Raw genomic sequence first — 26,152 nt, forward strand, 5'->3', positions numbered from 1 at the left:
ACAGCAGCAGGAGGAAAGTAATCCAGATTTGGGGTAGCAGGAGTAGTGATGCTGCTGTAGATAAACATCCAAACATGTGGGAGCGGCTCGGGAAGCTGGCGGTGGGCAGGGGCTGGAAGAACAGTGAGCAGCATCGGAAACGCTCAGACGCCTTCACAGGCTGCTGGTGGGCACATGGACACCAAAGGCAAGGCCAGTGAGGGCTCAGAAGGAAGTGAGGAACCTATCCGTGGAAACTGGGGAAAGGGGACCTTTTACCCACAGGGGCAGAAGCTCAGCAAAATGATGAACTTGGATATTGAGCTGAGCACATTTCCAAGCCCCATGCTGAAGGTGTGACCTGACTGCTTCCTGTTGCATCTAATAAAAGGCCAAGGGGGAGAGATAAAGGAGATGAAGAGAGAACCAGGTCTTGCTTTGGGAAATTCTCAGTCTAGCCAGATGGCAAAAGATGCTAAAACTGGGATAGTCACTGGCAAGAAAGAGTGCTCTGCAGAGAAAGCCAAGGGGCTAGGTGGACAACCTTTTGCTCATGCCTAGGAACGATCAAAAGGTCAGAGTGTTCAGTCCCAGGGCGGGAGGGGCTCTTTGAACAGATGACGGTGGGACTCATTCCCCTCTGTCACCTCGGCAGAACCCAGGAATAGAGATGGGGTTATCTAGAAAAGCTCTGTGCAGGACCCTCTTGTCTAATCGTGGGAATCCCCATGACATACATGTGAGAGCCACACCATTGTTGAAAATGTTTTACCAGGAGAAACTCTGCCAACTTGGACAAAATGCACAGAGAAAGGATGAAATTTAAAAAAAAAAAAAAAAAGTGTCAGACTCCCAAAATTCTATAGGCAGGAAGTAGACTGATGGAACGACTCAGGTGCAAACACATGCTCCCTTTGGGAAAAAGGAAGGGTGACTCTGAGGGCAGGGCCAAGGGCACAGCCTCAAGCTCCAGACGATTATTCCCAGATCTTGAAACCTAGCTGAAATGGCTTTGCTCGAGATCAGTGATTCCTCTTTTCCTTCTATTTTCTCCTCTTTCAAAGGATAATGTCCAAAATGGTTATCCTAGGCCTGCCCCCAAACTGCATTTGGGGAGCAGGTAACTGGTCCGGTTTCACAGGTACACCGATAAAGCGGAATTCTACCCCAGGATACACACATCCAGAGTCTGACCCATAAGTAATTTAGATGACTGGATAATGAGATTTGGGACTTTTAGCTGATGAGACTTAAATGAGATTCTGGACTCGAGTTGATGCTGTCAGGGTAAAAAATGGTGGGGCCTCGGGAAGGGATGAATGCATTCCGCACACAGAATCTTTAGGGGCCACGGGGTGGACTGTGGTGGGGAGAACAATGGCATCAGCTAGGCAGAAATGTAGCTTGGGCAACCCGTTCGCATCTGAAGTGGGGCCATCTTATGGGACCGAGTCCTTTAAGTTATGGGATCTGATGCCACTGACCCCAGGCAGGTGGTGTCAGAATGGAACTGAATTGCTGGACACCCAGCTGCTGCTGAAGAATCAAAACTGGTCAGAAAATATCAGAAGAGACTTTTTAGATATGATTAAATTAATGGTTTTGCAATGGGGAGATTATTCTAGATTATTTGGGTGGGCATCATGTAATCCTAAGAGTCCTTAGCAGGGGGATGCATGATGGTGGGAGTCACAGAGTCACTGAAGACACTCTGGTGTTGCTTTGAAGATGGGAGCCGTGAACAAGGGATACAAGCAGCCTCTAGAAGGTAGAAAACCCAGGGAATGGATTCTCTGCTACAGAGAGAGAATCTCTACTACCAGCCCTACTGGTTCTCTCACTTGAGGTCAGTGAGGCTGATTCTGGACCTCTGACTCAGAACGGTAAGATAACAAACTTGTTGTCTGAGCAAGCCACTATGTTTGCAGCGATCTGTTACAGCAGCAACGGAAACAGCTCCCTACCTTCGCTTCTCCACACGAATCAGAATTAAGCCAAGACATTCACTCCTTAAAGAACAAGAGGGTCGATTAACATAAGAATTAAAAAAAAAAAAAAAGAACAAGAGGGTCAGGGGTGGTGTGGACACAGGTAGGCCCTCTCGGCCTTCCCCAAGGCCAGACGGTCAGAGAGAGCCACTGCTCCTTTGTTCTTTACTTGTAAGACTGGTAGGAAGAGTGGCTCAGTGCCTGCCCCCCAGAAGATGGCCCTGCCAGAAGACAGCTGATATTTCATCTGCCACAGTATTTTTCTTGCAATGTTTGAATTTTTATAGTTTGCATATCACTTGTACACTCAGAAAAAGAAAATAAAGATTAATTGCTAAGAAAGTTGTATTATCATACACTTTTATTGCACTAGCGTTCCCGGGGGGGGCAGAAACACAGTTACTGAGCAGACAGTGGACACAGCACAGGAGGCAATTTGCATAAGTAATCTCATTTAAAATGCCCAACAGCCCTGGGTGGGAGATACTGCTTGCCCTGACTTCCAGAGGGGAAGACCGGTCCTCAGGAAGGTCGAGGCCCCAGTTCAGGGTCCCATGGCCGTTCAAAGGATGGAGCAGTCACCCACAACAGGGTCAGCAGGTGTCTCAGGGCAGTTATGACAACTGATTCTGAGCTGAGCTTGGGAGTCACAGAGAGTATTCCCTGGCTCTAACACTCACGGAACGGGGGACTGTCACACAAGTTCCTTAGCCTGAGTCACAGTTTCTTCTTTTGTGAAAGTGGAAAAATAGTAGCATGCTATTTCTTGGGTTTGTTCTAGAAATAAAACAAGACACTGCAGTTAAGCCCTGGGGACAAAGCCTGGTGTGGAGGGCAGGCCCACCAAACGCTCGCTTCCTTCTCGGCGAGGCTGGCAAGGCACAAGGATGCGTTTGCCAGCCTGCAGTCAAGAGTTTCTGTTCTAAGGCTCTCCTTTCCCTCCCCCATCACACCGGAGGGGATTCCCTGCCAGGAAAGGGACAAAACAAACTAGCCTCCGCCCCTGGCTTCGTTTCTAGCACATAACTAGTTATGTTCTAAAATGCTAACTATTATTAGCAACATTATTAATGTTTCTCTGCATTTACCTGCAAATGGACAGCAAGGTCTGCTTAGTATTGAAATTAAACAACCCTGGCATTTATCCCCACTCTCCTTTGATCTTAAAAATCTCATTCATCACATCAAAGCCTCAGGTATAAGACCGTCTAGGCAGCAAAGGGGTCCCTCGAGTGGCTTCTGGACCAGCCCAGCTTCACCCACCACAGCAGTGACAGAGAGGCCTGGAGGCTCTGTCTACATTCAAGTCCAGGAAAGAAAGGGGAGCGTGCTCTTTGTGGCTTCTGACTTCATCTCAAGTAAAAATTTGTAATAAAAAGAAGATTCCATTAAATCAAAGAGGAAAGGTGCTCAGTTCTGGGAGGAGAGAGTAACAAGCAAAAGAACAAAAACAGCACCTAATAATTCTCTCATTTATATTCTTACCTCCTTTCAGAAACATGCCCCTTATAAAATCGGTAGAAGGAGAGCTTGCAACTCTGCATGATCTAAAGAAAATTTTAAAATAGGTCATCTTAGAAACCTACAAGACATGCTCCTTGTTGAAAGTAAACACAAGGCCAACTAATTAAAACACTAAAACTAATTAAAACATTTACAACTAAGAAAAGTGAGGTCCAGAACTGTATATGCCTTTAGAAAGGCAGAATCTAGGATCGGGTAATTAAAATTAAGTTAAAATCACCATGCTATTTGTCTATAACCAAATACCTCAAAACATATTAGAGAAGAAACCGAAATAACCTTTAATGTTAAAAACACTCTATTATATGTCATATCATTTATATGCTCGCCTACAAGTGTCCAGTGGCAAGACTGCAGAGCATTTGTCCCCTGGAGATGTAATCTTAGCCTTGTGGTTACCACTGGGTAATAATACCGTGATGCCAAAACTATTTCTCACCGATAAACCTATACGGCAGACCAGCACACACATACGCAAGGAAATACAATCAAAGGTATGTATGTCACCTCAAAGAACACTACCTGATGGAATTCTGGTTCACGGAACACTCGATACAAGCATTTCGAAGACACCTGAAGCATTCCGTTATTAGCTGCAGGCTGGAGGCCAGATGCTCCACCTGGGATGGATCTCTGCAGGCCAGCTCAACAGCATGGGAAGATTTCTTCAAGATGTCCAGGACTCTTTGGAAGATAGTCCTGGGTGCGGTTTCTCTGGGAAAAAAAAAAAGGATAAAATTGTTACAAACCAGAGGGAAAAAATCTAATTTCCCAATGTCCTATTCAGAATACTGCTTATCCTAATTTCTGTGGGGAGGTGGGCTAGACCTGTCTGTTCTCACTCCTTAACTTACAACACAAAATCGAAGAGCTACATACCCGGAGTGCTCAGCCAGGCACCGTTCTTACCAACCTTTTCATGTATTATTTAAAGACAAGTGAAATCGAGGGGAATTTAAGTAACTTGCCCATATCACTGGGCTAATAACGGGCAGAGGCCCATTTCCAATAGAAGCAGTCCGACTTGGTATTCCCACCCCCTGTGACAACCCAAATACCAGTCTCAGGGATGGGTCTATGCTTATGGATCTGTCCTTAATCAAAACAGATTATGTACAATCTCTGTTCTAGAAAGAGAATATGACCGTGTCTGCTGCCGCCCAACAGGTACTAAAGTACAATTACGAGAAACACTATTCATGAAGCTGTCTGGGAGGCCAACCCGCCGTCCATTCTCTAGATACTGAGAATCCAGCAACACATGCACGGAGCTTTTATATATATTCCGCTGCACAGATGAGAAGGAGAGAGAGAGAGAAGGAAGAAGGGAAGGAGGGAAGGGAGGGGAGGAGAGGGAGGAAAGAGGGAGATAAACAGGGAGAAACACACAGAGAGAAACAGAGATAGTGATGAGGGGGAGAGGGCGAGCAAGCAGTGAGCAAGCGAGCGAGGGCACCCTTCCACCTAGAGTGCATGCCCAGGGGAGAAAAATGAACCTGTGACCTGTCCCTCTGGGCATCTCAGTTCCCACATGCCTCTCATCCCAGAAGCACGGTCTGCACCGACTATCATTACAGAGCTATGAAGATAAGAATTTTTTGTGCAACATGGCTCCAAAATGCAAGCCAACTTCCTCATTCCACGAATCTCCTGAAGAAACAGCCATCTGTTTTAGGTCAGAAGAAAAAACTGCTGCACTGGACAAGTGGAGAGATTCTCGAAGATTCACACCGACCATATGAGTGGTCGTGGCCCAGTCGTGGAATCCCAGCACCCCCGTCCTCTTCCTCACGCTGCGCCAGGTTACCAGGGAGCTGCCAGTTCCTACAGAACCCTGACACTGAGCCACCGAAGTCACTGGGCCCGCTCAGGTGCTGGCAGGGCCCCTCCATGCATCTGTCCCTGCGCGGGGCCAGAGACGCGCCCCTCCTCGAGCTTCAGGACCCCGAGTCCTTGTACTGCAACTGGCATGTTTTCAGCTCACGGACAGAGGACGTAAATCACATTATTTCATCAGTGACTGAGTGACCAAATAAAACTGTGGAAGCCCAAGGGTACAGTACTTACCCCGTCTCAGCGACTGTAAGAAACAATTACACACATAAGCCCTTTTCAGTGACTATTTGCCATAAAGAAAATTCACGCACACTCTCGAGACATCTTTAAGGAGTACTAAATATGGCGCAGATGTTAACATGCTAAGAAAATACCCAAGAGTTTAAAACATGTGGATGGATGCCAAGCGTGATCCGGATTTCTACAACAAAGAATGAATCTCATCATCTGCCCCCAAATGCACAAAGTTTTGACGGCATCTGTTATTTAATGTTATGGTCAAATAAAAGGAGAGTGCGACCCCTTGAATCATCTGCAATAATGCCTCTTTCTCCTACTGAGATAGCATCATCTCACTTGTGATGAGGAAGCCGACATGACCTCTGCCCGCCGGGCCTTTGCAAGCTACGCTCCTGCAGTCACCACCTTGCTACCATGAACGGTCTTCCCAGAAGCCGCTCTTTGAAACCTTAACATCTGTTGTACTCAGTACTGGTATCGAACACATCAAAAGCTTTGGACTCAAACTGTGGTAGATGATAAAGCAAGATGCGAAAAAAAGCACTGTTCTTGCGTAAACTGGAGAACTGAGAGTCCAAGCAAGGAACAATTAGTAAGTTCGCGAACTATCCTATGAATAATTCCCAATGTCGCATGATAATCTGTCACATATGCACCAGGCCTTTCTCCTTTGTTACACTTTTAATCAAAAGAAAAATGTTTAACTGAGCTAAGGCCAATCATCATCTTCCCAAAGTCAAAATAACTATTAATAGCTGCCAGAGAATCATCATGGTAGCCCTTATTCAGCACACGGCAACTCACGTTTGCGGTGTGAAGAGAAAACAATTCGGGACGGTGATCACTGTCATTTGCTCTCCCCAGGCTGCACACCCATGGACTCCTGAAAACACCAGACACTTGCAAACCTCTTTGCTTAAACGTACACCCTCCCCCAGAATGCACCTTCCACACAACCCCCCCCCCAACTCTCTGCCTGCAAAATCCTGCATCTCTTTATTGAGGCCTTTTGAACACTCCCAGCCCTGGAGAAACTCCCCCGCTACTCCAGGAAGACCAGCTCCCACCTCAACGTCCCACTGAACTCCACCCATAAGACTGGACTAATACCCACATTAGATTATACTCACTTCTCCAGCCCAGATCCCCCACTGGCCCATAAATCACAGGAAAACAGAGCCTATCCTATTTTTTTCTGTATCTCTAGGGCCCAGATCTGGCATTCACTAATTGTATTTATTCAAGTTGAAAACAGTGATGAGACATTCCGCACACTCGGTGGCATCTGCCTGCCTCACAGGTGCATACTGAGCGTGCACCCTGAGCCAGGCACCAGCCGAGGTGAGCAGGGGACTTAGTGCACGGGGTGGCAGCAACCGGAGATGGAGAACAATCGAGGTATCCGTTCTCCTCTTCCATTCCCGTTAGGGAATCCATATATCCTGGCCTGCATATCTCCTTTATCCTCGAAAAAAGGTCATGTTTTCAGTAAAATGTAGGTATCTTATGACTGACACTTAACAAACATCTAATTTCTCCTTCTCCACAGGTGACACAACAGATGAGCTTAAAGAGGGAATGTAACCCGACTGACCATGTTTTAAATTTCCCGATAGCAAAGACTATTTGTTGGATGTTTGGCTCCCCTAGAAAGAGCAGAAGGAAAAAACCCTTTCCTTGAGAGTGATATAATAAATGGTTATAGACTTGACTCACCATCTTTGTGTACAATACATGAACAACTTTCATCAGATGCAGACAGAAAGAGCTTTCACTCGCTACCAGTAAGAACTAGGAAAGCATCTAACAGTCTTGTATATACTTCTGTATTCCTCGACAGCCTTGAAAGAAAGCTATTTGGTATAACAGATCCAAATAGCCCTAATGTACTCTGTCTTCAAGTTCTAAGTTCACAGTCAAGACAATGCGGCTAAATATGTGAAATGATTGACGACAGTGGAACAGTAAAGATCAATCGTTCCATATTACAAATGTTACTATTAATGATCATAATTGCTGTCACTTCTGCTCTAACCAAACTAACACAAAATATTCAGACTTTAAAAAGCTTAGCTACTGTATTCACAGAAGGCAGAAAGTACTTAGGAGGACAATTAAAATTCAACTGTTAGACATTCCTATTAGATAGGAATGCATACCCCGAAGACAACGTAAAAATGAAATGTTACATTACCAAAAAAAAAAAAAAAGCCTTTGAATTCTACAAAAGATAGAATTTCATTTCCTTCAAGTTTGAACAGATCTGAAGGTTTAATCTTGGCAAGTCCCGTCTGAATAAAATTAAAGAAAACTCCCCATGACCGTATGTCAGAGATTAGATAGGCCCGCGGTCCCATGTGCACACACATTTTCCAGTCAGTCATTCGTCAGGCTGGGCCTCCTACTGAAAAGGAAACCAAAGGCTCCTCACTGCCCTGCCCTGCTGAGACTTCCCTGGTTGAGAAAAGATGGATTCTATACCTTGCGCCCAAGTTCCAAGATTAAAATAAGAATCACTGGTTGTTTTGTTGGTATTTTTTATCTTAATCTTGGTTTTCAAAAAATTACAGAGTGTGTATAAATGAATAAAGACAAATAATTTGGCTGTGTTTTAGACAGCATTAGAATATATTGTTCAGCACAGTAAAATATATTTGAAATTTGATGAACCAGAAATGTGGTTTCAACTGAATATTTTGTGAATTTTTCTTAAAAGATCAAATTTGTAGACTAAACATAATAATAAACCCTTGCAGCAGAAAAAAAAAAAAAAAGAATCACTGGTTGTTATTTAAAACCACAATCTCCCCCCCACCCCTCCCCGCACCCTGCTTACTGATCTAACCAGCTGGACTGAACAAAATAAAACAGAAAATAAAAACATTTGCTTCTCCTGCCAGAAACCGCCTGTGGCAGAATTCTGAGATTCATCTTTGTAGACCTCAAGCTCTCTTCCTTCCCTCTTCTGTTCCATCTGGAACTCTCAAGCTGTCCCTGACAGCGCAGTCCAACCGTTTATCTAGAAAAGGCCAGGGCGTAAAGCACTTGGGACTGGAGAGCCCGCCCACGTGTGTCACGGCTCCGACAGACAGGGCTGCCACAGACAACACCTGAGCGAACGAACACGGCAGAGTGCTCATAAAGCTCCACTGAGGGGCACTGACACTTAAAGTTCATGCAGTTTTCATGTGCCACAAAGTTTATTTTTCCCAACCATTTAAAAATGTAAAACCTACTCACAGGGCATTGAAGAAAAAAAAGAAAAAGACACAGACATTCATAAAAGGTGGGCCCGACGTGGCCCCCGGACCAGTCTAGCACCCCTGCTTTAAAGAGTCCACACACATCGGTCCTCTCCCCACTCCCCCCAAAAATGACACGCTTCCCCCTTTCCCACTGTCCTCACTACAGTCAAAACTCACCTCTCGTGAGAATCGAGTCGCAAATGCACGATGCCAAGTGAAAGAAGCCAAGAAAAGGTGAAACTGGCACACAGGTGGAAAGTTAAACCACTGGCTGGAGTGTCCAGGAACAGCACTGCAGTCAAAGCAACCTGACGAGTGACAGCAGGGCCACGGGATCTGTGGGGGGCTGGGCCACTCTGTGGGGCCGCGGCAACCACTAGCCATATGGGGAAAATGGAACTGGGCCCTCGCCTATATAACCAGACAGAGAAAGGAGCTCCATATGCATCTAGGATTACATGCTACAGCCAACATTACAAAGCTCTGGAAGAAAACGTATGGAGAATGTCTTCATATTCTCAGGCAGAGAAAGATTTTGTACGTAAGGCCTCATTAAGAACCTTATTAAAACCTTATTCAGAAAAGTGGTCTTTGAGCACAGAACCAGAGACGGTAAGGAAACGCCGGGCCCCTTCCTGGGAGACGTGGATGGAAGGCAAAGGCGTATCTGGTGCATCACAGGGAAGACGGAGGGCTCGCGGAGAGGCAGCCCGACGAGGGAATGGAAAGGTAACCTGAGTCGGAGGCAAGATGGAACCACACCACACGAGCTGGAAGGACTTCGGCTTGTATCCCGACAGGAAGCCACGGAGGGCTCTAGTGCCCTTGATTCTGAGGGACCCCTCTGGCTGCTCTGTGATGAACAGGCCACAGGGGAGGAAGAGAAGGCACCAGAAGACCAGTTAGGACCTTGTTCTAGGAAAATAATGGCAGCAGCAGAGTAAGCAGAGATCAGACTCTGGATATATTCTCAAGATAGAGCCGACAAGATCTGATGAGAAAATTGTCATGAGGGCCATCTGAGAAAGGGGATTCAGGGAGGACTCCAGAACTGTGGCCTGAGCAACATCACAAAAGATGTCTGTGCAGCTCCTCACTGAAAGTGAGAAGGCTGCCTGGAGGTATCCAGGGGGTGTGGGGCTCCGCAGGCTGGGACTGGTGAGGCTGGAGGTGCTTTCCAGAAACAATGAACCATGCGGGAGGCAAGGGAATCCACAAGTCTGGAGTTCAGAAGGAAAGCTCAGCCTGGGCAAAATGTTACAGCCACCAGCAGACGGGAGAGTATTGAAGCACGAGACTGAACGAGGTCACTCGGGAGTGAAGTAAGCACAGGGAGGAGAGAGAAGAGGTCTGAGGACCGAGCCCTGGGAGCCAGGAAGGAGCAGCCAACAAGGGAGGCGATTCAGAAGAGGGTGGTGGCATGCAAGGCGGGCGAAGAAAGTGTTTCAAGGAGAAAGATGTGAGCAACTCCATCAAACACAGCTGGTAGGTCAAGGGAGCGAAGAACTGAAGAGGAACACCAATGGTTAGCAGCATAGAATGGGGTTCAAATGAGAAACTGAGGTAGGTAAATATAAATCACTCTTTGGAGAAGTTCCATTATAAAAGGGAGCAGAAAAATGGGATCACAGCTCAAGAAAATAGTTTTCTCACAATGGGAAAAATTACAGATGTATAATCAGATGAAAATAATCCAACAGAAAGGGTAAAACTGATGATTTAAGAAGGGGCGGAGAATTACTGGAGCAATGCATGCAAAAGGGAGTGAAGTAGAGTGTGCACGTCCGAGGGTGGTGGCATTCAGAGCAGGGTCGTTCATCCACAGCGCCAGAAGGGAAGGCAGGTGATGGGCACGGATACAGGTGGCTGGGGAGAGAGGGTGATGGGGAGTCCTGGAAATTACCTTCTGGTTGCTTCCTTCTTCTCAGTAAAATAGGAAGCCAGGAGTGAGGATGAGGGAGAGACAACGGAAAGTTAAGGAAAGCGAAAGGCGTGACCTGGTTGACCAGGACAGCAGGAGACCGAATGGACTAGGGAGAGACAGGAGGACTGCCAGGCAGCACTAAGGCAAGCTCGTGACCAATCTACACACAGACCCATCAGCACGGTTCCGTAAGGATCGTCAGCTTCCTGCAAGACCGGTGAGCATGGCTGTAAGCTTTTCTCCAGCCCTGCGCAGTCACCTGGGTGCAGGCAGAGGACACAGCCAGCTCTAACCAGAGCTGCAGTCATCCCAGGGAAGCCTGAGGCAGAGACAAGGGAACCAAGGGTGGATACACAAGCCAATGCTTTTATTACCTACCCATCAGTCTAACGTGGGTCAAGAAGGAAAATGTGAACCTGAGGAACAGAAGGGACAGGAAATAGAAGTGGTAGGATCGGGGCGCCTGGCTGGCTCGGTCGGTAGAGCACGGGACTCTTAATCTCAGAGTTGTGAGTTCGAGCCCCACGTTGGGCGTGGAGCCTACTTAAAATTTCAACAGAAACAGAAAAAGTAGTAGGATCAACAGACTGTAGGCCCTGGTCAGATTGAAGACCCTTGGGGGAGGTGACCTAGAAAAGATCAAACAGGGGGCCAGAGATTGTGGCAGGAAGGCAGCTCTAGTTAGTGATAAGGCCTGGGTGGTGCTGGCAGTCTGTGGTTAGGCAGGGTGGTGGTCAAGCTCACTGGCAGAAAGACAAGAAACAAAAAGCCAGAGTAACAGAATGGTGATCTATGTGAATACCGAAATAACCAAGATTTAAGATCAGACAAGCAGCACAGAGTTAACAGTGGCCTAGGGTTCACTCTTCAAGGAACGAGGTGAAGTGACCCAGGGAATTCTTCTAGCGGCCAAAGTGGTCACACATGGGGTACACAATGATGGCATGAGATGGAAAGCTGGAAGGCTTCCAGAGGAGAAGATCTGAAAGCAGCCAGGACATCAAGGAGAATGCCTAGCACGCCTTCAAGCCCACGGTACGCTGGAGAAAGAAAACAGCCTCCCACTTGGAAGACCTTCTGGAAAGGCATCCCTCAGAGGCAAGCCGTATTTCACTTCGATCAAGAAGACCAATGTTCAGAGAAGAAAATGAGGACGCATAGAATTTTGTGGAGGGCAAACACGAAGGGCTTTCAGAGCTGAGGAGTCAGAAAAGGGTTCATACAAAGCCTTAAGGGAATCGGGGAGTAACATAAAACCTCGTTCACCATATAAATGAGAAAATCAGCTTGTGAATTTCCACCAATACGCCTGTCGAGATTTTATTTTCAGGGGCACTGAAACCACAAGTCACTCTGGGGAGAGTGGATGTCTTTGCGCTGAGGTTTTCCATCATGTAATGGTATATCTTACCATTTGTCCTCTTTAATGTCCTTCGATAAAGCTGTAAATACTCTCAAGGATGATGACAACCACGAACACTTAAATCGTGCTTATTGCGTGCCAGGCACTTCCCTGAGCCCGACACACGCCAACGGCTCGGGGGCTGCGATAAGAGCCTCACTGGCTCACACACGGGCTCCTGAGCTCGGACATGACTTATCCAGGCCTGTGGCGGGCAGAGGTAGACTCAGTGCAGGCGGGCCCGGGGTTCCTGGGCCTCTGTGTGAGTTTCCTTGCCCAAGGTCCAGGGACCACTACAAAAGACTGGAAGAATGAGGAGCTGAGAAATTCTGCTCTGAGGGCACTGGTGGTCACAGCCCCAGCCTTATTTACTTTGACTTGCTGGCTCCAACGTCTTCCTGTCTGTTTTGTCCATTTAAGATAATTGAATGTGAGGGTGGCTCACCCTGACCACATCTGTATTTTGAAGTTGAGTCAGAACACCTTACCAAATCGTTCCATGTGGTCCTCCAGCTCATGGCCTAGGTAAAAATAAAGGAAACTGTCATCCTACTCTGCAAAGTGCTTTTTACAGCATCACTTAATTGATGTTCTCTCTCAACAAAGCTGATCTGAATCATGGTTGAGTCAAGATGCCATATGGTGACCTTAGTGAAGCTGACGACTCGTGTGGGTTTTTTTGGGTTTTTCGTTTTGTTTCATTTTTTTGTTTTTGTTTTTGGTGCAGCCAAAGATTCTTGCTGGCCAGAGGCTCAGTAATGTTTGGGGAAAACCTATGTGAATATGTGTATACACAGACGGATAGGTTATTTTTGGGTTCTATATATGATGACCTCTAACGTACTCATTCTATTCCCCTTGTGAAAGTTTGTCAACGTAGTTATACAAGCAATTAGGAATACCAAGGCATTTTTTTTACCTTTGAAATCATAGTCCTCTGTCATATTTGGCATTTTTTCTATACCTTCCTTGCTAAAGTCTTTTGTCTACACTCTCTTTTTATACCTAATGACTCAAGAAAATTAAATATTCAAGAAATAATAAAAACCCCATCAAGTGCTCATTCTGTGCTAGCACTTCAAGCAGGTCCTGAGAATACAGAGGTAAATAAGTAGATGCCTGCCCTCAGGCTGCTTTCATTCCAGTGGGGCTGGCAGGTGACTGATTACAACATTCCGGGAAGCTCTTTCAAAGAGGGAAGCACAGAGTGCCACAGGGAAAACAGGGCAGGAGGCAGGCTTTCAGTAGGAGGTGAAATGGTAATTAAATCTTGAAGGGAAAATTAGGTGTGTGTATGTGCAAAGGAAGGAAGGCATAAGACATTCATACTTACAAACTCAGTATCCTAGCATCTGAGCTCTTGCTATGTTAAGTGCTGACTATAGCTCTTAACACTGGATCAGCTACCATTGCAGTTCTAAACACTGGCACGTGTGAAGTGATGAAATAAAAGTAAACCAAACTAAAAGCTTTGAAGTAACCAGAATAATCACTACTGACTGGCTCTCGGACAGCGCTCAGAAGGGGTGCTCTCATCACAGCCACTGGGTCCTCATCGCGCTATGCAGTTTGACATGTACTGAGCACCCAAAACAGACCAGGAACTGCGCCAGAGATGCCTGTCACACCTGACACATCTCCCCTCCATTCCAAACAACATAATCACGGTTCTTTTTAAAATATATAAATACACAGCCCGGCTTTAAAACAAGACACATATGTCCATACTCAAAAACTGAATGTAAACGCTCAGCTACAATCAGGTCTAAAACCAAGGAGTGGAGCATGCTCAGGACAGGCAGAAGCCCCCTACACCGTGTGGTAATCAGGGCCAACACGCGACAGTCAGCGCTAGGACGGGCCTCCCCTGCATTTGGAGAAAGAAGAGTGCAGTAGGAATTCAAAAACTCCAAGGCCATCCAAATATCCATCAGTAAGTAAAAGGGTAAATTATAATGTATTCCTGTGCTGGTATACTTAACAACTGCTGCAGTTAACGCTCTAGCTCTCCATGCGTGAAAACTGGCAGCATTCAAAAACGTAATGTAAATATGACATGCAAACTGTAGCGCATACAGCATATAGGGTATCACTTATGAAGTCATGGGACTGGACAGTGAAACAGAGCCCTCCCACCACAATCCCCCCCTCCTGGTGACCATGCCCTGATGTGTGATCCCTCTCGTGACCATGACAATATGCAGCAGAAAGGGTAGGTCATTTCCAAGATTATAAAGACGCTCCAGCGTCCATCTTGAGCACACTCTCTTGGATCGATGGCGTCAACAGCCCTAAAGAAGGGTCCATGTGGCAAGGACTGAAGCCTCTGCCCAAAGCCTGGCGAGAGCCTGGGATCGGGGCTCCAGCCAGTCAGGCCTTCAGAGGCTGGATGACCGGGTGGACAGCCTGACTGCGACCTCAGGAGACACACTAAGCCAGGTCCACCCAGCCAAGCAATTCCTGACCCTCACAAACCGTGTGAAATAATAAATGTGTGTGGTTTCAAGCTGCTACCTTGTAATTTGTTCTCATCCAGAGGACATTAAGAGTATCAGTAACATTTTGGACTTTGAGAGAACAAGACAAAACTTTAACTTTGCAAGTGAAATGCATGGGTACTTGTTAGATCATCTGTTCTATCATCTTCCATAAAGGCATGGACATTATTACGTATTTGTGGTTTTGATTCGTCAAAAGTTTAAACCAACAAAACACTAGGAAGAAAACTAATGAAAAGCTTCAATTTCCTTTTCCAAAGAGTACACAAGTATGGTTGTTTTAAATGTCAGTTCCTAAAGCAGTCACTCCATGCAAACTCATCTAAATTCCTCTGCCTAAGTCACAACACTGTTACTTTCAAGTATTTGCTTTTTTTACTGGAAGTTCTTATAGCTTCTTAAAATTATTTAATATTGCTAAAATACTTTTCTACCAAGGAATTACAATTGTGGCATGAAATTACTGCCCACATCTTGGATCTGAAAAACCATTTTTCTTCCATTGAGTTTCTTGTTCTTAGACCTATTTCTTATTCCAAAGTTTCAGAGGCAGTTCCAAAAGCCTATTAAAACAAGAATCTGACCATGGAAATGAGATGAAATTAAAGACTTTACAAGCACGACTTTAAAATACACAAAATTCTCAAGAGTTACCACACATTTCTTTTCACTTCGCACCCGGACAAGAGCCTGCAATGTCCGTGCCTGCTGGGCACCGGCTTCATACCAGGCACCGTTCTGGACTCTCCACACACAGCACACTCTTGATACCTACATCAAACAACCCTACAAGGCAGGCATTATAATACCCATTTTCTTTTGGGGACTGGTGAGAAGGGTCATAACTTACAGGCAGAAAACTGAGATACAATTTTACATACAGTGAAATACACAAATCACATTAGTTTAATGAGTTGTGACAAATGCATGCCCCCAGGCAACCAATACCCCCACCTACATAAAGCACATTTCCTTTGCTCCAGAAATTCCCTCATGTTCCTTTCCAGTCAATCCCCAACCTCTTTTGACAACCACTGTTCAGATCTCTATCACCACTGATTAGCCTTGCCAATTGTAGAACTTCATAAACACAAAATTACATACTACATATGTGTCTGGCTTCTTTCACTCAGTATGTCCCTGAGATCCATCCATACTGTTTGCTGGTGGTTCATTCATTTAAATTACCAACTAGTTTTAGCCATTCCCCACTGGTGGACATCAGAAGTGTTCCTAGTGTTTGGCTATTATCAATAGAGCCACTACAAGAATTTTTTTTATGTCTTTTGTGGACATATGTTCTTGTTTCTCTTAGGTAAATACCTAGAGTCATAGGCAGGTATATAATAAACTTCACAAAGAACTCCCAAAATGTTTCCCAAGGCAGGTGTACCATTTACACTCCCACCAGCAATTTATGAGAGTTCCAGTTGCTCCACATCCTCACCAAAATGTGGTTCTGTCAGTCATTTTAATTTTAGCTGTTCCAATGGGTATGCAAAGGTATCTCATTACGGTTTTGTTTATAAAAGCTTTATTGAGGGGCGCCTGGGGGCACAGTCGGTTAAGCATCTGACACTTGATTTCAGCTCAGGTCATGATCTCAAGGTTATGGGATCGAGCCCCACGTCAGGCTCCACATTGGACTTTCTGCCCCTCCCCCCCACTCAAATATTAATTTTAAATTTTTAAAAAGCTTGAGATATAATTTACATAGTAAATTATAGTATATAATTCACCCATTTCAAAGGTATAATTTGATGGATTTTTGTATATTGCATTAATTTTTTTTTATTGTGGTAAAATACAGTAGTCCCCGTGCCCTTATCCACAACTTCACCTTCCACGGTTTCAGTTACCCCGCAGTCAACCACAGTCCAGAAGCAGATGCCCGCTTTCTGATGTACCATCAGGTCAATGGCAGCCTAACGCTACGCCCCAACACCTACATCATTCACCCCACTTCATGCCAGCAGGTAGGTACTTTATCATCTCGTCATCACAGGAAGGGTGAATACAGCACAGAAAGATATTCTGAGGGAGACCACATTCACAAAAACTTTTATTACAGTATGCTATTATTGTTCTATTTTACTATTTGTTGCTGTTAATCTCTTATTGTGCCTAATTTATAAATTAAATGTTATCATAGACAGTACGGATAGGAAAAAACATAGTATATATGTGATTCAGTACTATCTACAATTTCAGGTATCCACTGAGGGCCTTGGAACATGTCCCCCAAGAATAAGGTGGGGGGGGAAACTACTGTGTATCTAACATAAATTTTGCCATTTTGACCATTTTTAAGTGTAAAATTCAGTGGTTTGAATTACATTCACATTGTTGTGCAACCACCACCACCATCTAATGCCAAAACTTTTTGAATACCCCAAATAGAAACTCTATAGCCATTAAGCATTAACTCCTCCCCACCCCCAACCACTGGTAACCTCTAATGTGCTATCTCCAATTTGCCTAATTCTAGGTACTTTATAAAAGTGGGATCATGTATTTGTCCTTTTATGTCTAGCTTCCTCTACTGAGCATGTTTTCAAGGTTCATCCATATCGTAGCACGGATCAACACTTCATCCCTTTTTATTGCTCAATAATATTTCAACGTGTGGATAGACCACATTTTGTGTATCCATTCATCTGCTGGTGGACACTTGGGTTGTTTCCATCTTTTGGCCACTGTGAGTTCACACACCAAACACGGGCACACAAGTATGTGCTGGAGCCTCCGCTCTCAGTTGTGTCTGTGATACATGCCTACGAGTGGGACTGCTGAGTCACATTAGCCTTTTGAGGAGCCACCAAACTCCTTTCCATAGTAGCTACACCATTTACCTTTCCCACTAAGAAGGTCCAAGCGTTCCAATTTCTCCACATCCTCACCAACACTTACTTTCCTTTTTTTGCTGTTACAGCTATCCTAAAGAATGTAAAGTGGTATCTCATTTTAATTTGCATTTCCTTAATGACTAATAACACTGAGCACTTTATGTTTGTTGGACACTTATGTACTGTATCTTCTTTTGTGAAGCATAGAATTTTTTCACCCAATTTTTTTAATTAGGTCCGTCTTTTTACTATTGCGTTGTAGGAGCACTTTGTATATTCTAAAACATGTCCTTTGTCAGATATATGAATTGCAAGTATTTTCTCAGTTTATGGCTTGCCTTTTCATTTTCTTAATGGTATCTAGAGATGAATATAAGTTTTTAATTCTGACAAAGTCTAATTTGATAAAGTCAATTTTTTCTTGCATGGTGTTATCTGTGTGTTGGATAAGAAATGTTTACCTACACTCCAGGTCACAAAGATATTCTCCCATGTTTTCTTCCCAACACTTTATAGTTTTAGCTTTTATGTTGAGGTATTTTTTGTGGATGGTGCAGTATGTGGGCCAAAGGTCATTTTATTCCAATTAGATATCAAGTTGTTCCACCATCATTATTTTTTTTTTAAGATTTTATTTATTTATTTGAGAGAGAGAATGAGAGAGAGAGAGAGAGAGCACATGAGAGGGGGGAGGGTCAGGGGGAGAAGCAGACTCCCTGCTGAGCAGGGAGCCCGATGTGGGACTCGATCCCGGGACTCCAGGATCATGACTGAGCCACCCAGGCGCCCATTCCACCATCATTATTAAAAGAAATAGTTTTTAGACTGATTCTGGTTTTGAGTTTGCAGATATTCGTCAAAGGGAAGATATCTAGAAATGGCCTCAATTTTTCCTACACAACATTCAGTGTTCAATAAAAGAGACAGGACCAAATTACTGAATACAAGAAAAACTGACAAGAGAAAGTTACCAGGCACATTTTTTTTGGTTGCTTTCAAGTAGGCCCCACACGGAGTGTGGAGACCAACGCGGGGCTTGAACTAGCAATGAGATCAAGATCTGACCTGAAACCAAGACGCTTAACCGACTGAGCAACCCAGGCGCCCCCCCCTCAGGCACATTCTTTCAAATAACTATAATTTGAAACTATAATTAATCAACTATAATTAATATGTTCAAGAAGTAATCTTTTTTCTGCAATATGATAACTTAAAAATACAGTATCTGAAACTAAGAACACAGCAGATAACAGTAGACTAAACACAGCAGAAGAGAGGATCAGAAAACTAGAAAGCAGATTAGTAGCAAATTTTCAAACAGAAACTCTGAGAAGGGACAATAGAGAAAGGAGCCTGTGATACATATAAAACATAGTGATGGGGCCCCAGGGTGGCTCAGTCAGTTAAGCATCCAACTCTTGGTTTCAGCTCAGGTCACGACCTCAGGTTGTGAGATCGAGCCCCGAGACAGGCTCTGTGCTCAGCGGGGAGTCTACTTGAAGATTCTCTCCCTCCGTCCCTCTCTGTGTGCACACATGCTCTCTCTCGCTCTCACGAATAAATAAATCTTTAATATATATATATATATATATATATATATATATATATATAGTGAAAGGTTTAACATGTGTAAGTGGAGTTCTAGAAGGAAAGGCAAGAATGGGGAAGAAGCAACATTTGAAGAAATACCAGCTGATGTACTGATGAAAAAATTCAAATTCAAGAAGCATTATCCAACAGAATAATTCAAACAAAAGCCAAACATCTCTACCCTCCTGGGCCTCCTATTCTGGAAGGAGGCAGAGAATCAGTAAAAAATCACTACAAAATAATACGAAGTATGTTACAATATAATAAGTGCTCTCTTTAAAACAAAGGAAACAGTTTATATGGCAAAGGGGTTCAGAAGGATGGAGGGAAAACAGCTGTACTATTCGATGGGATGTACAAAACCTGGAAGAAAGTAAACAGAAAAACAATTTTATTTTTTTTGTAAGATTTTATTTATTTGAGAGAGACAGATGGAGATAGAGAGAGAGAGCACAAGCAGGGAGGAGAGAGAGAAGCAGGCTCCCCACCGGGCAGGGAGCCCGACGCGGGACTTGATCCCAGGACCCCGGGACCACGACCCGAGCCAAGGCAGATGCCCAACCGACCGAGCCACCCAGGCACCCCCAGAAAAACAATTTTAACTTAACACAGATTAAAGAGGAAAAATAAGCCATCCTGACAAAAGCTAAAAAATAAGTATGTATACATACATACATACATATATATGCCTATACATACACATATATTTTAAATGAGGTTGGAAGAAAAGACCAAGCATGCACAATGAGTAATAAGCTATACACATATACCAGCAATTCCACAAAAATTTGTCAAGCACCTCTAATTATCAGACTCCATGCTAGATGCTACGGATACAGTGAATGTGATATGCTCACTTCATTCAAGAAGCTTATCAAATGGGGGCACCTAGGTGGCTCAGTCGGTTAAAATCTGTCTTCAGCTCAGGTCACGATCTAAGCGTCCTGGGATCGAGTCCCACATCAGGCTCCCTGCTCAGCGGGGAGTCTGCTTCTCCCTCTGCCTCTCCTCCCTGCTTGTGCTCTCTCTCTCAAATAAATAAATAAAACCTTAAAAAAAAAAAAAAACTTTATCAAATGGAAGAACAAAGAGGTATCAGTTTGAGAATTTAGAGAAAGTAGTATCAAAATGTTACATTAGTTCAGGAATGCTCAGAACCAGAACATAATCTTCTCCACAGAAAAAAAGAGTAAGCAGCACTACCCATAGAACTTTCTACAAGGATGAAAACATTCCACATCTGCAGTGAGCAGAAGGGCAGCCACTAACCACATGTGGTTACCGAGTACTTGAAATGTGGCTAGTCCAAGTAAGGAACACAATTATTCATTTTACTTATTTCTAATTAATTTAAACTAATTTTAAATTTAAATTAATTTAATTTAAAATCCAATACAGCTAATGGCTACTTAATGGACAGTGGAGGTATAGAGTAAGACAACAAATTTCATTCAACTCTACATGTTAACCTGGGGATCTGGCTACATCACAGAGAGAGATGATGTAGAGATACACCATGAAGGTAACTAAAGGGTTGGAAAACCTCCAGCAAAAACCCCAAAATAGAATTTTTAATGTACTCATATCTTATTTTGTTTCAAAAAGAATTTAATGACTTGCAAAGACTCACAGCACAGCAAGAAAAATCACTTGTTAAATGTTAAAAATGCAGGTATGTACATTAAACAAAAGGTATAAAACAAATGTAATAAGAAACAGAATTACCTTCCACAGAGAATAGTTGAGTATTATCTTTTTCTTTAAAAGATTTATTTATTTCAGAGAGAGAGTGGACATGAGCACCAGCAGGAGGGGCAGAGGGAGAGGAAGAATCTCAAGCAGACTCCTCACTGAGCACAGAGTCCAACACAGGGCTCAATCTCACGACAATGAGATCATGACCTGAGCTGAAACCAAGAGTCAGAGGCTTAACCGACGGCACCACCCAGTATCTTAATACTGGGATTTTATGACTCTAAGCAATTTTTTATGGATTTTTGTGATTAAGATACTATTCAAGAAGTGGGTTATGGAATCCAGAGCATGAAGAATTTAGATCGGTATATTAACGATCTATTGCAATATAACAAATTACCCCAAAACATAGCTGTTTAAAATGATAACACTTATGGTCTCGCACAGGCCTGAGGGTCAGGAATCTGGGAGTGGCTGCGTGGGGTGGTTCTGGCTTAGGGTCTCATGAGGTTGCACAGAGGGCTGAAAGCTTCCCCTGGACTAAGATCATCTACTTCCAAGATGGTTCATCACATTCCTCACCACACAGATCTCTCTGCACAGATACTTGAGTGTCCTCATGACATGGCAGCTGACTTTGTCAGTGATTCAAGAGAGAGGAAAGAGGGAGCGGCACTGCCGTTTATGACCTTGTCTCAGAAGTCACACACACACACACACACACACACATATATATATTTTACATGAGGATGAGGAATTAACCTCCTCCTCTTGAAGGATGGAGTATCAAAGAATTTGTGGAACATCAAAAACCATTATAATGGGATAAGAGTATCTGTTCACTTTGGGGTGCTAGAAATTGTAATGAGAGCCTGGGATCCCTTCCCCTGGAAACCCAAAAATTAGAATAAATTATAACTTCTGAAACAGCTTCAACTGCTTTCTAAAAAGCAAGAGATTAAACACAATTGGGTTCTCGGTCACTTACAACCCAACCACTTTTTAACTACTGGTATTAAATAAATGGCGTGAAACACCATGCTCTACATATAATGTCACAGATTCTCAAGATAACTCTGCAAAGTGAGCAGTTTCATCCCCATTTTCAAGACGAGAAGTCCAGAGAGATAAGCCACAAGTCCTGTCCAGGTCTACCTGGTTCCCAAGTTTTTGTTCTTCTACAGCAGGATGCTTCTCTTACTCCAGCTACCACAGAAGCTAGTGTTTGTAACGTCAAACATATGGGAGGTACCGCAAAATATATTACTTCAGCCACGATTTTCATCTTTTGTTCCATCAATTACTTTGCTCAGTCTGTTTTTGTTTTGTCTGGTGTTTTCTACATGCCGCTCATTTTGCTTCACTTTGCGTCCCATCCAGCACCTGGTACCTTGGCCCATCCTCCCTCTGGGTCCACCTGCACTGGAGAAACAACTAGTAACTTGCTCTAAGACGTACAGAGGCAGTGACAGAACCAGAACCAACAGCCTGTCCTTACAAACCCTCATGGAGGGCTCTCTGCACCACCACACAATCCTGCCTCTCCATCCCAAGACCTGCACAGCAGTTCACCTCTCCCTGGTCTCCAAACTCTGCATGGAACAAGGACACTGACCCAGAAAAGCTCAATCCAAATGTGGAAAGCTTCATTTGCTCATTCTCCCCCAACAATCCAATTGGACCCTGATGTCTGTCCATCCAACCTTGTAAATATTTTTCAGTATTTATCCTATCCATCCCCATTAACAATGTCCTAGTTCAGGCAATTTTCTCTTTCACTTGGGCTTCCACATCAGCTTCTTAAGTCTCCTGCCTCTAGCCTCACCCTCCCTAATTTATCCCCAATATGGCAGAGAGTTCTTTCTAATGCCCAGAACTTATCTTGCCACCCCCTAAAAAGAATCTTCAATGGCTCTCCTTCCACTCCCCTCACAACAGTTCAAGAAGGACCCTGTAAACTGGCTCAGGGTCTTGGATTTTATCCCAAAGGTTATAAAGAGGGATCTGATGTTTGAACGAGACCTCTGTACCAGACACCTTACCTACGTTATTTCATTTAATCCTCTCGGGAGCCCTACAAAATCTGCATATGATCCCTTTGCATACACTGTTCTAATTAGCCCTCTCATCTGTAAGCCATGCAGCCAAAATAATCTAAGGCCTTTCCTTGCCCACCATCTAACCAACAGATCCACAAATTCCCTCTGTGCCACCACCTTCTTGTCTAGACCATTATAATTTGTTTACACAGCGATTCCCCTACCCCGCTTGAAAAAAGGGATCAATCATGCCACATTCACCTTTATACCCTCAGCCCCTAGCAAAGAACCTGTTTCAGAGCAGGTGCTCAGTAAATGGCTGAGGGCTAATAATCAACTAAAAGGGAGGTCTACCAGGGTATAGATGTGCTGAAGCATTACCTCAATCAACAAATCTCCCAGGAGTATCTTATCAATTAATTATCTCCCCAAAAGTCCACATAGTACCCTGGGCTTTTACCACGCCTTCAAAAGCTCAATGCTTCTACTGTGATCTAAGGGAGAAGTGTTCAGACCAAGCTGTCCCATTTAAAGATTAGAGGGCCTCTGGGGACTGATCATCTGGACCAACCGCGTCTAGCTGTCCCTGCTTTCTGTGCTCTTTGTATACACCCCCACCGATAAAATTATCTGCCAGCTCCCCCCAGAACAGGACTTCCCAGTAAAGGACTTCATTTTTCAACTTCATCACGTAGCACAAGCCTGGCACATGGGGGATGGTCAACAAATGTATTAAAGGATAAGAATACCAGCTAACATTTATTTAGTACTAAGGATCTGATATGCATTATCTCATTTAATCCTTACAGCAATCCTCCCAGGGAAATGCTGTGCGACATTATTCCCACGTCAACAGATGAGGACACTGAGGCCCAGAGAAGACTAAAACACAATAAAACAAGCACTGACTGAGAGCGTCACATACTTTGTATTTTCACATGCTTTATTTATTTCATTCATCCCTCTGTACAATCCCGCAATGAAGTTATAGATTATATTCCCATTTTAGACCAAAAAAAAAAAAAAAACAAAAACAAAAAACACACCAAAAAACAAAAAAACCTAAGGCTTGGAGACATCGCCCAATAACACACAGCTTGTAAGGCCAGGAACCAAGCAGGTCCGCCAGAGTCCGGGGCCCCTTTGCACTTGCCTGTCTTGCCGCCGGCCCCCGCCCCGGAATGGCAGTCAGAATTGAAGCGGCCGGCCCCTCCCGGACCAGGGAGCTCCCACTCCCCAAACTGCGCTGCCCCCAGCCCCGGAAGGCTGTCCCCACCGCGCAGCGACGGCGATCCACGCGCCCGTCCCCGCCGGGACGCCGCTCCGCGACTGCGGGCCACGCCAGTGCTCCGGGCCGGGGCCCACCGCGCGCGATCGGCCAGCAAGCCGGGCGGCAGGTGGCACCGGGCTCGTCTGGAACGGTCCCCCTCCTGCGCCCGGCTCCGCACCTGTGCCGGCGGGTGGGGGCAGGGGCCAGCCCCCCGGGGCCCCTCGGGCCCACCGCGGAGGCCTCCGCCGCCCGCCGCCCGGGAGGAGGGGCGCCCGCTCCCCGCTCGCCCGCGCCGCCCGGCCGTTACCGGTTCCGCTGCTCTTTGAAGAGCGCCGTCAGCGCGCGGAGGGCCTCCAGGTCCTGGATGGGCGCGGGCACCATGACGCCGGACAGCCGGGCGGGCGGCGGCCTGGGCGCCGCCATCTTGCCGCTCGCAGCTCACCGAGCCGGGCGAAGACGAGGAGCAGGAGGAGGAGGAGGAGCGGGGGGAGCGCAGGCGGGGGAGGAGCGCGCCCCGCGGCCGCTGGACAACGCCGCCGCCGCCTCCGCCTCCGCGCCGCTGCAGCTCAGACCCGGAGGGAGAGCGCGAGGACAGGCTTCCAGCCTCCCCTCGGGCGGCAACAGGGACGACGCGGCGGGGGGGAGGGGGCGCGAGCGGAAGTCCCGCCTGAGGGGAGGGGGTGCGAGCGGAAGTTCGGGGGGAGGGAGGGGGAGGGGCGACGGGAGGGCGTGGGGTCTGAGAGCAGGAGCCGGGGCCCCAGGCTCACCCTGAGGGGGAGATGCGGGTGGGGGAGGAAGAGCCTGGCCGGTGGGGGGACAGGGTCAGGTACACCCTGAGGAGGAGATGGGGGGGGGGGGGGGCCTGAGCAAGAAGGGGTACAGGGACAGGTGCACTCTGAGGGAGGTGTGGGGGTGGAGGAGCCTGTCGGAGGGGGTGGGGGGTGTCAGAGAGTCGTCGGAGGCTCATTTTAAGGATGAGGTTGAAGACCTCATCCTGCTGTTGAGTTATGGACCCAACTGGGAAGTGGAGCAGTCTGTCAGCACAGTGCAAGTCTCAGACCCTGAGAGCTCAGCTCCCAGTACTTCGTGATTGTTTACTGGTGATACCAGATCATTAACCAGGCACCTCAGGTAGGGTGACAATACGTTGCTCTAGCTCATCCAGGGCTTAAAATAGAATTAGAAGTCAAGTAGCTGAATTCTGCAGCAGTAGGGTAAGAATTGTTTTTTTCTAAGGGAAATGAATATATTTTTCCAAGAATCAGACAAGGTTCTGTGGCTGGTTGTTGGTAATTCGTGTATTTTCTTTCCACTGCCCTTTATCGCATTATGTATGCTTTCAATATTGTCACCAAGCCCTGTGCTAGGTGGAGGGACCCCAACCTTGAAGGAACTCAAGACAAAAGAGGCAAATGATAACTGCTATGACAGAGAACTGTACAAATTGCTATGGGACATTTCGATTTGAAGAGTAGGAGTGTGTTTATAATGTGGCACTTTTGATGTTCTTTGCTAAGGAAAGTTTAAAGACACAGTGAACACCACCAGAGTATACAAGAGAAATAGATCACGGACGGGCAAGTTATCGGGCAAGTTACATGATAACGTAATTCAACATTACCGGTTCAGCTGCCTGCATGTTCATTTCAGAAACATTCCTGTGTGCCAATTATGTACCAGGCATTAGATCACCTAGAAGTGCAAAAGACAATTCAAAATGTTTAACGATCTTGAGACTAGCAGGGCAAAATCACTCAGTATTTCCTTGGGGAGCGGGGACTGCTCAAATGTATTGTCCATGCATCAAGATCTTGCCCCTTAGTTTTCTATCCTCAATTGTAACTACTCTGATGCTTCAGAAAACATTCCCCATAATATTCAAATTTATTGCCTGAAATGTTGCAATATCCTGACTGGTTTCTTGGCTTCTTCTCTTGCCTCCCTATATTCCAGATCTTTTTAAAAGTGCAAGTCCAGGGGCGCCTGGGTGGCTCAGTCGGTTAAGCGGCGGCCTTCGGCTCAGGTCATGATCCCAGGCTCCTGGGATGGAGCCCCGCATCGGGCTCCCTGCTCAGC

At 45.4% G+C, this 26,152-nt stretch overlaps 1 protein-coding gene across 1 annotated transcript in view; it reads right to left on the bottom strand.

Moving 5' to 3' along the window:
* Nucleotides 1-24,723, bottom strand: part of ATXN10 (ataxin 10) — a 163,116-nt gene extending 138,393 nt beyond the window's left edge. The window contains exons 1-2 of the mRNA XM_021687462.1: nucleotides 24,384-24,723; nucleotides 4,014-4,205 (exon numbers count right to left, since the gene is read on the bottom strand). Coding sequence (XP_021543137.1) covers nucleotides 4,014-4,205; nucleotides 24,384-24,499 — 308 coding nt within the window. The 5' untranslated portion in view covers nucleotides 24,500-24,723. The remainder of the gene's footprint in view (nucleotides 1-4,013; nucleotides 4,206-24,383) is intronic.
* Between the last annotated feature and the right edge of the window lie 1,429 nt (nucleotides 24,724-26,152).

Source organism: Neomonachus schauinslandi, chromosome 5, assembly GCF_002201575.2.
Source record: "Neomonachus schauinslandi chromosome 5, ASM220157v2, whole genome shotgun sequence".
In the NCBI taxonomy this organism is placed as follows: Eukaryota; Metazoa; Chordata; class Mammalia; order Carnivora; family Phocidae; genus Neomonachus; species Neomonachus schauinslandi.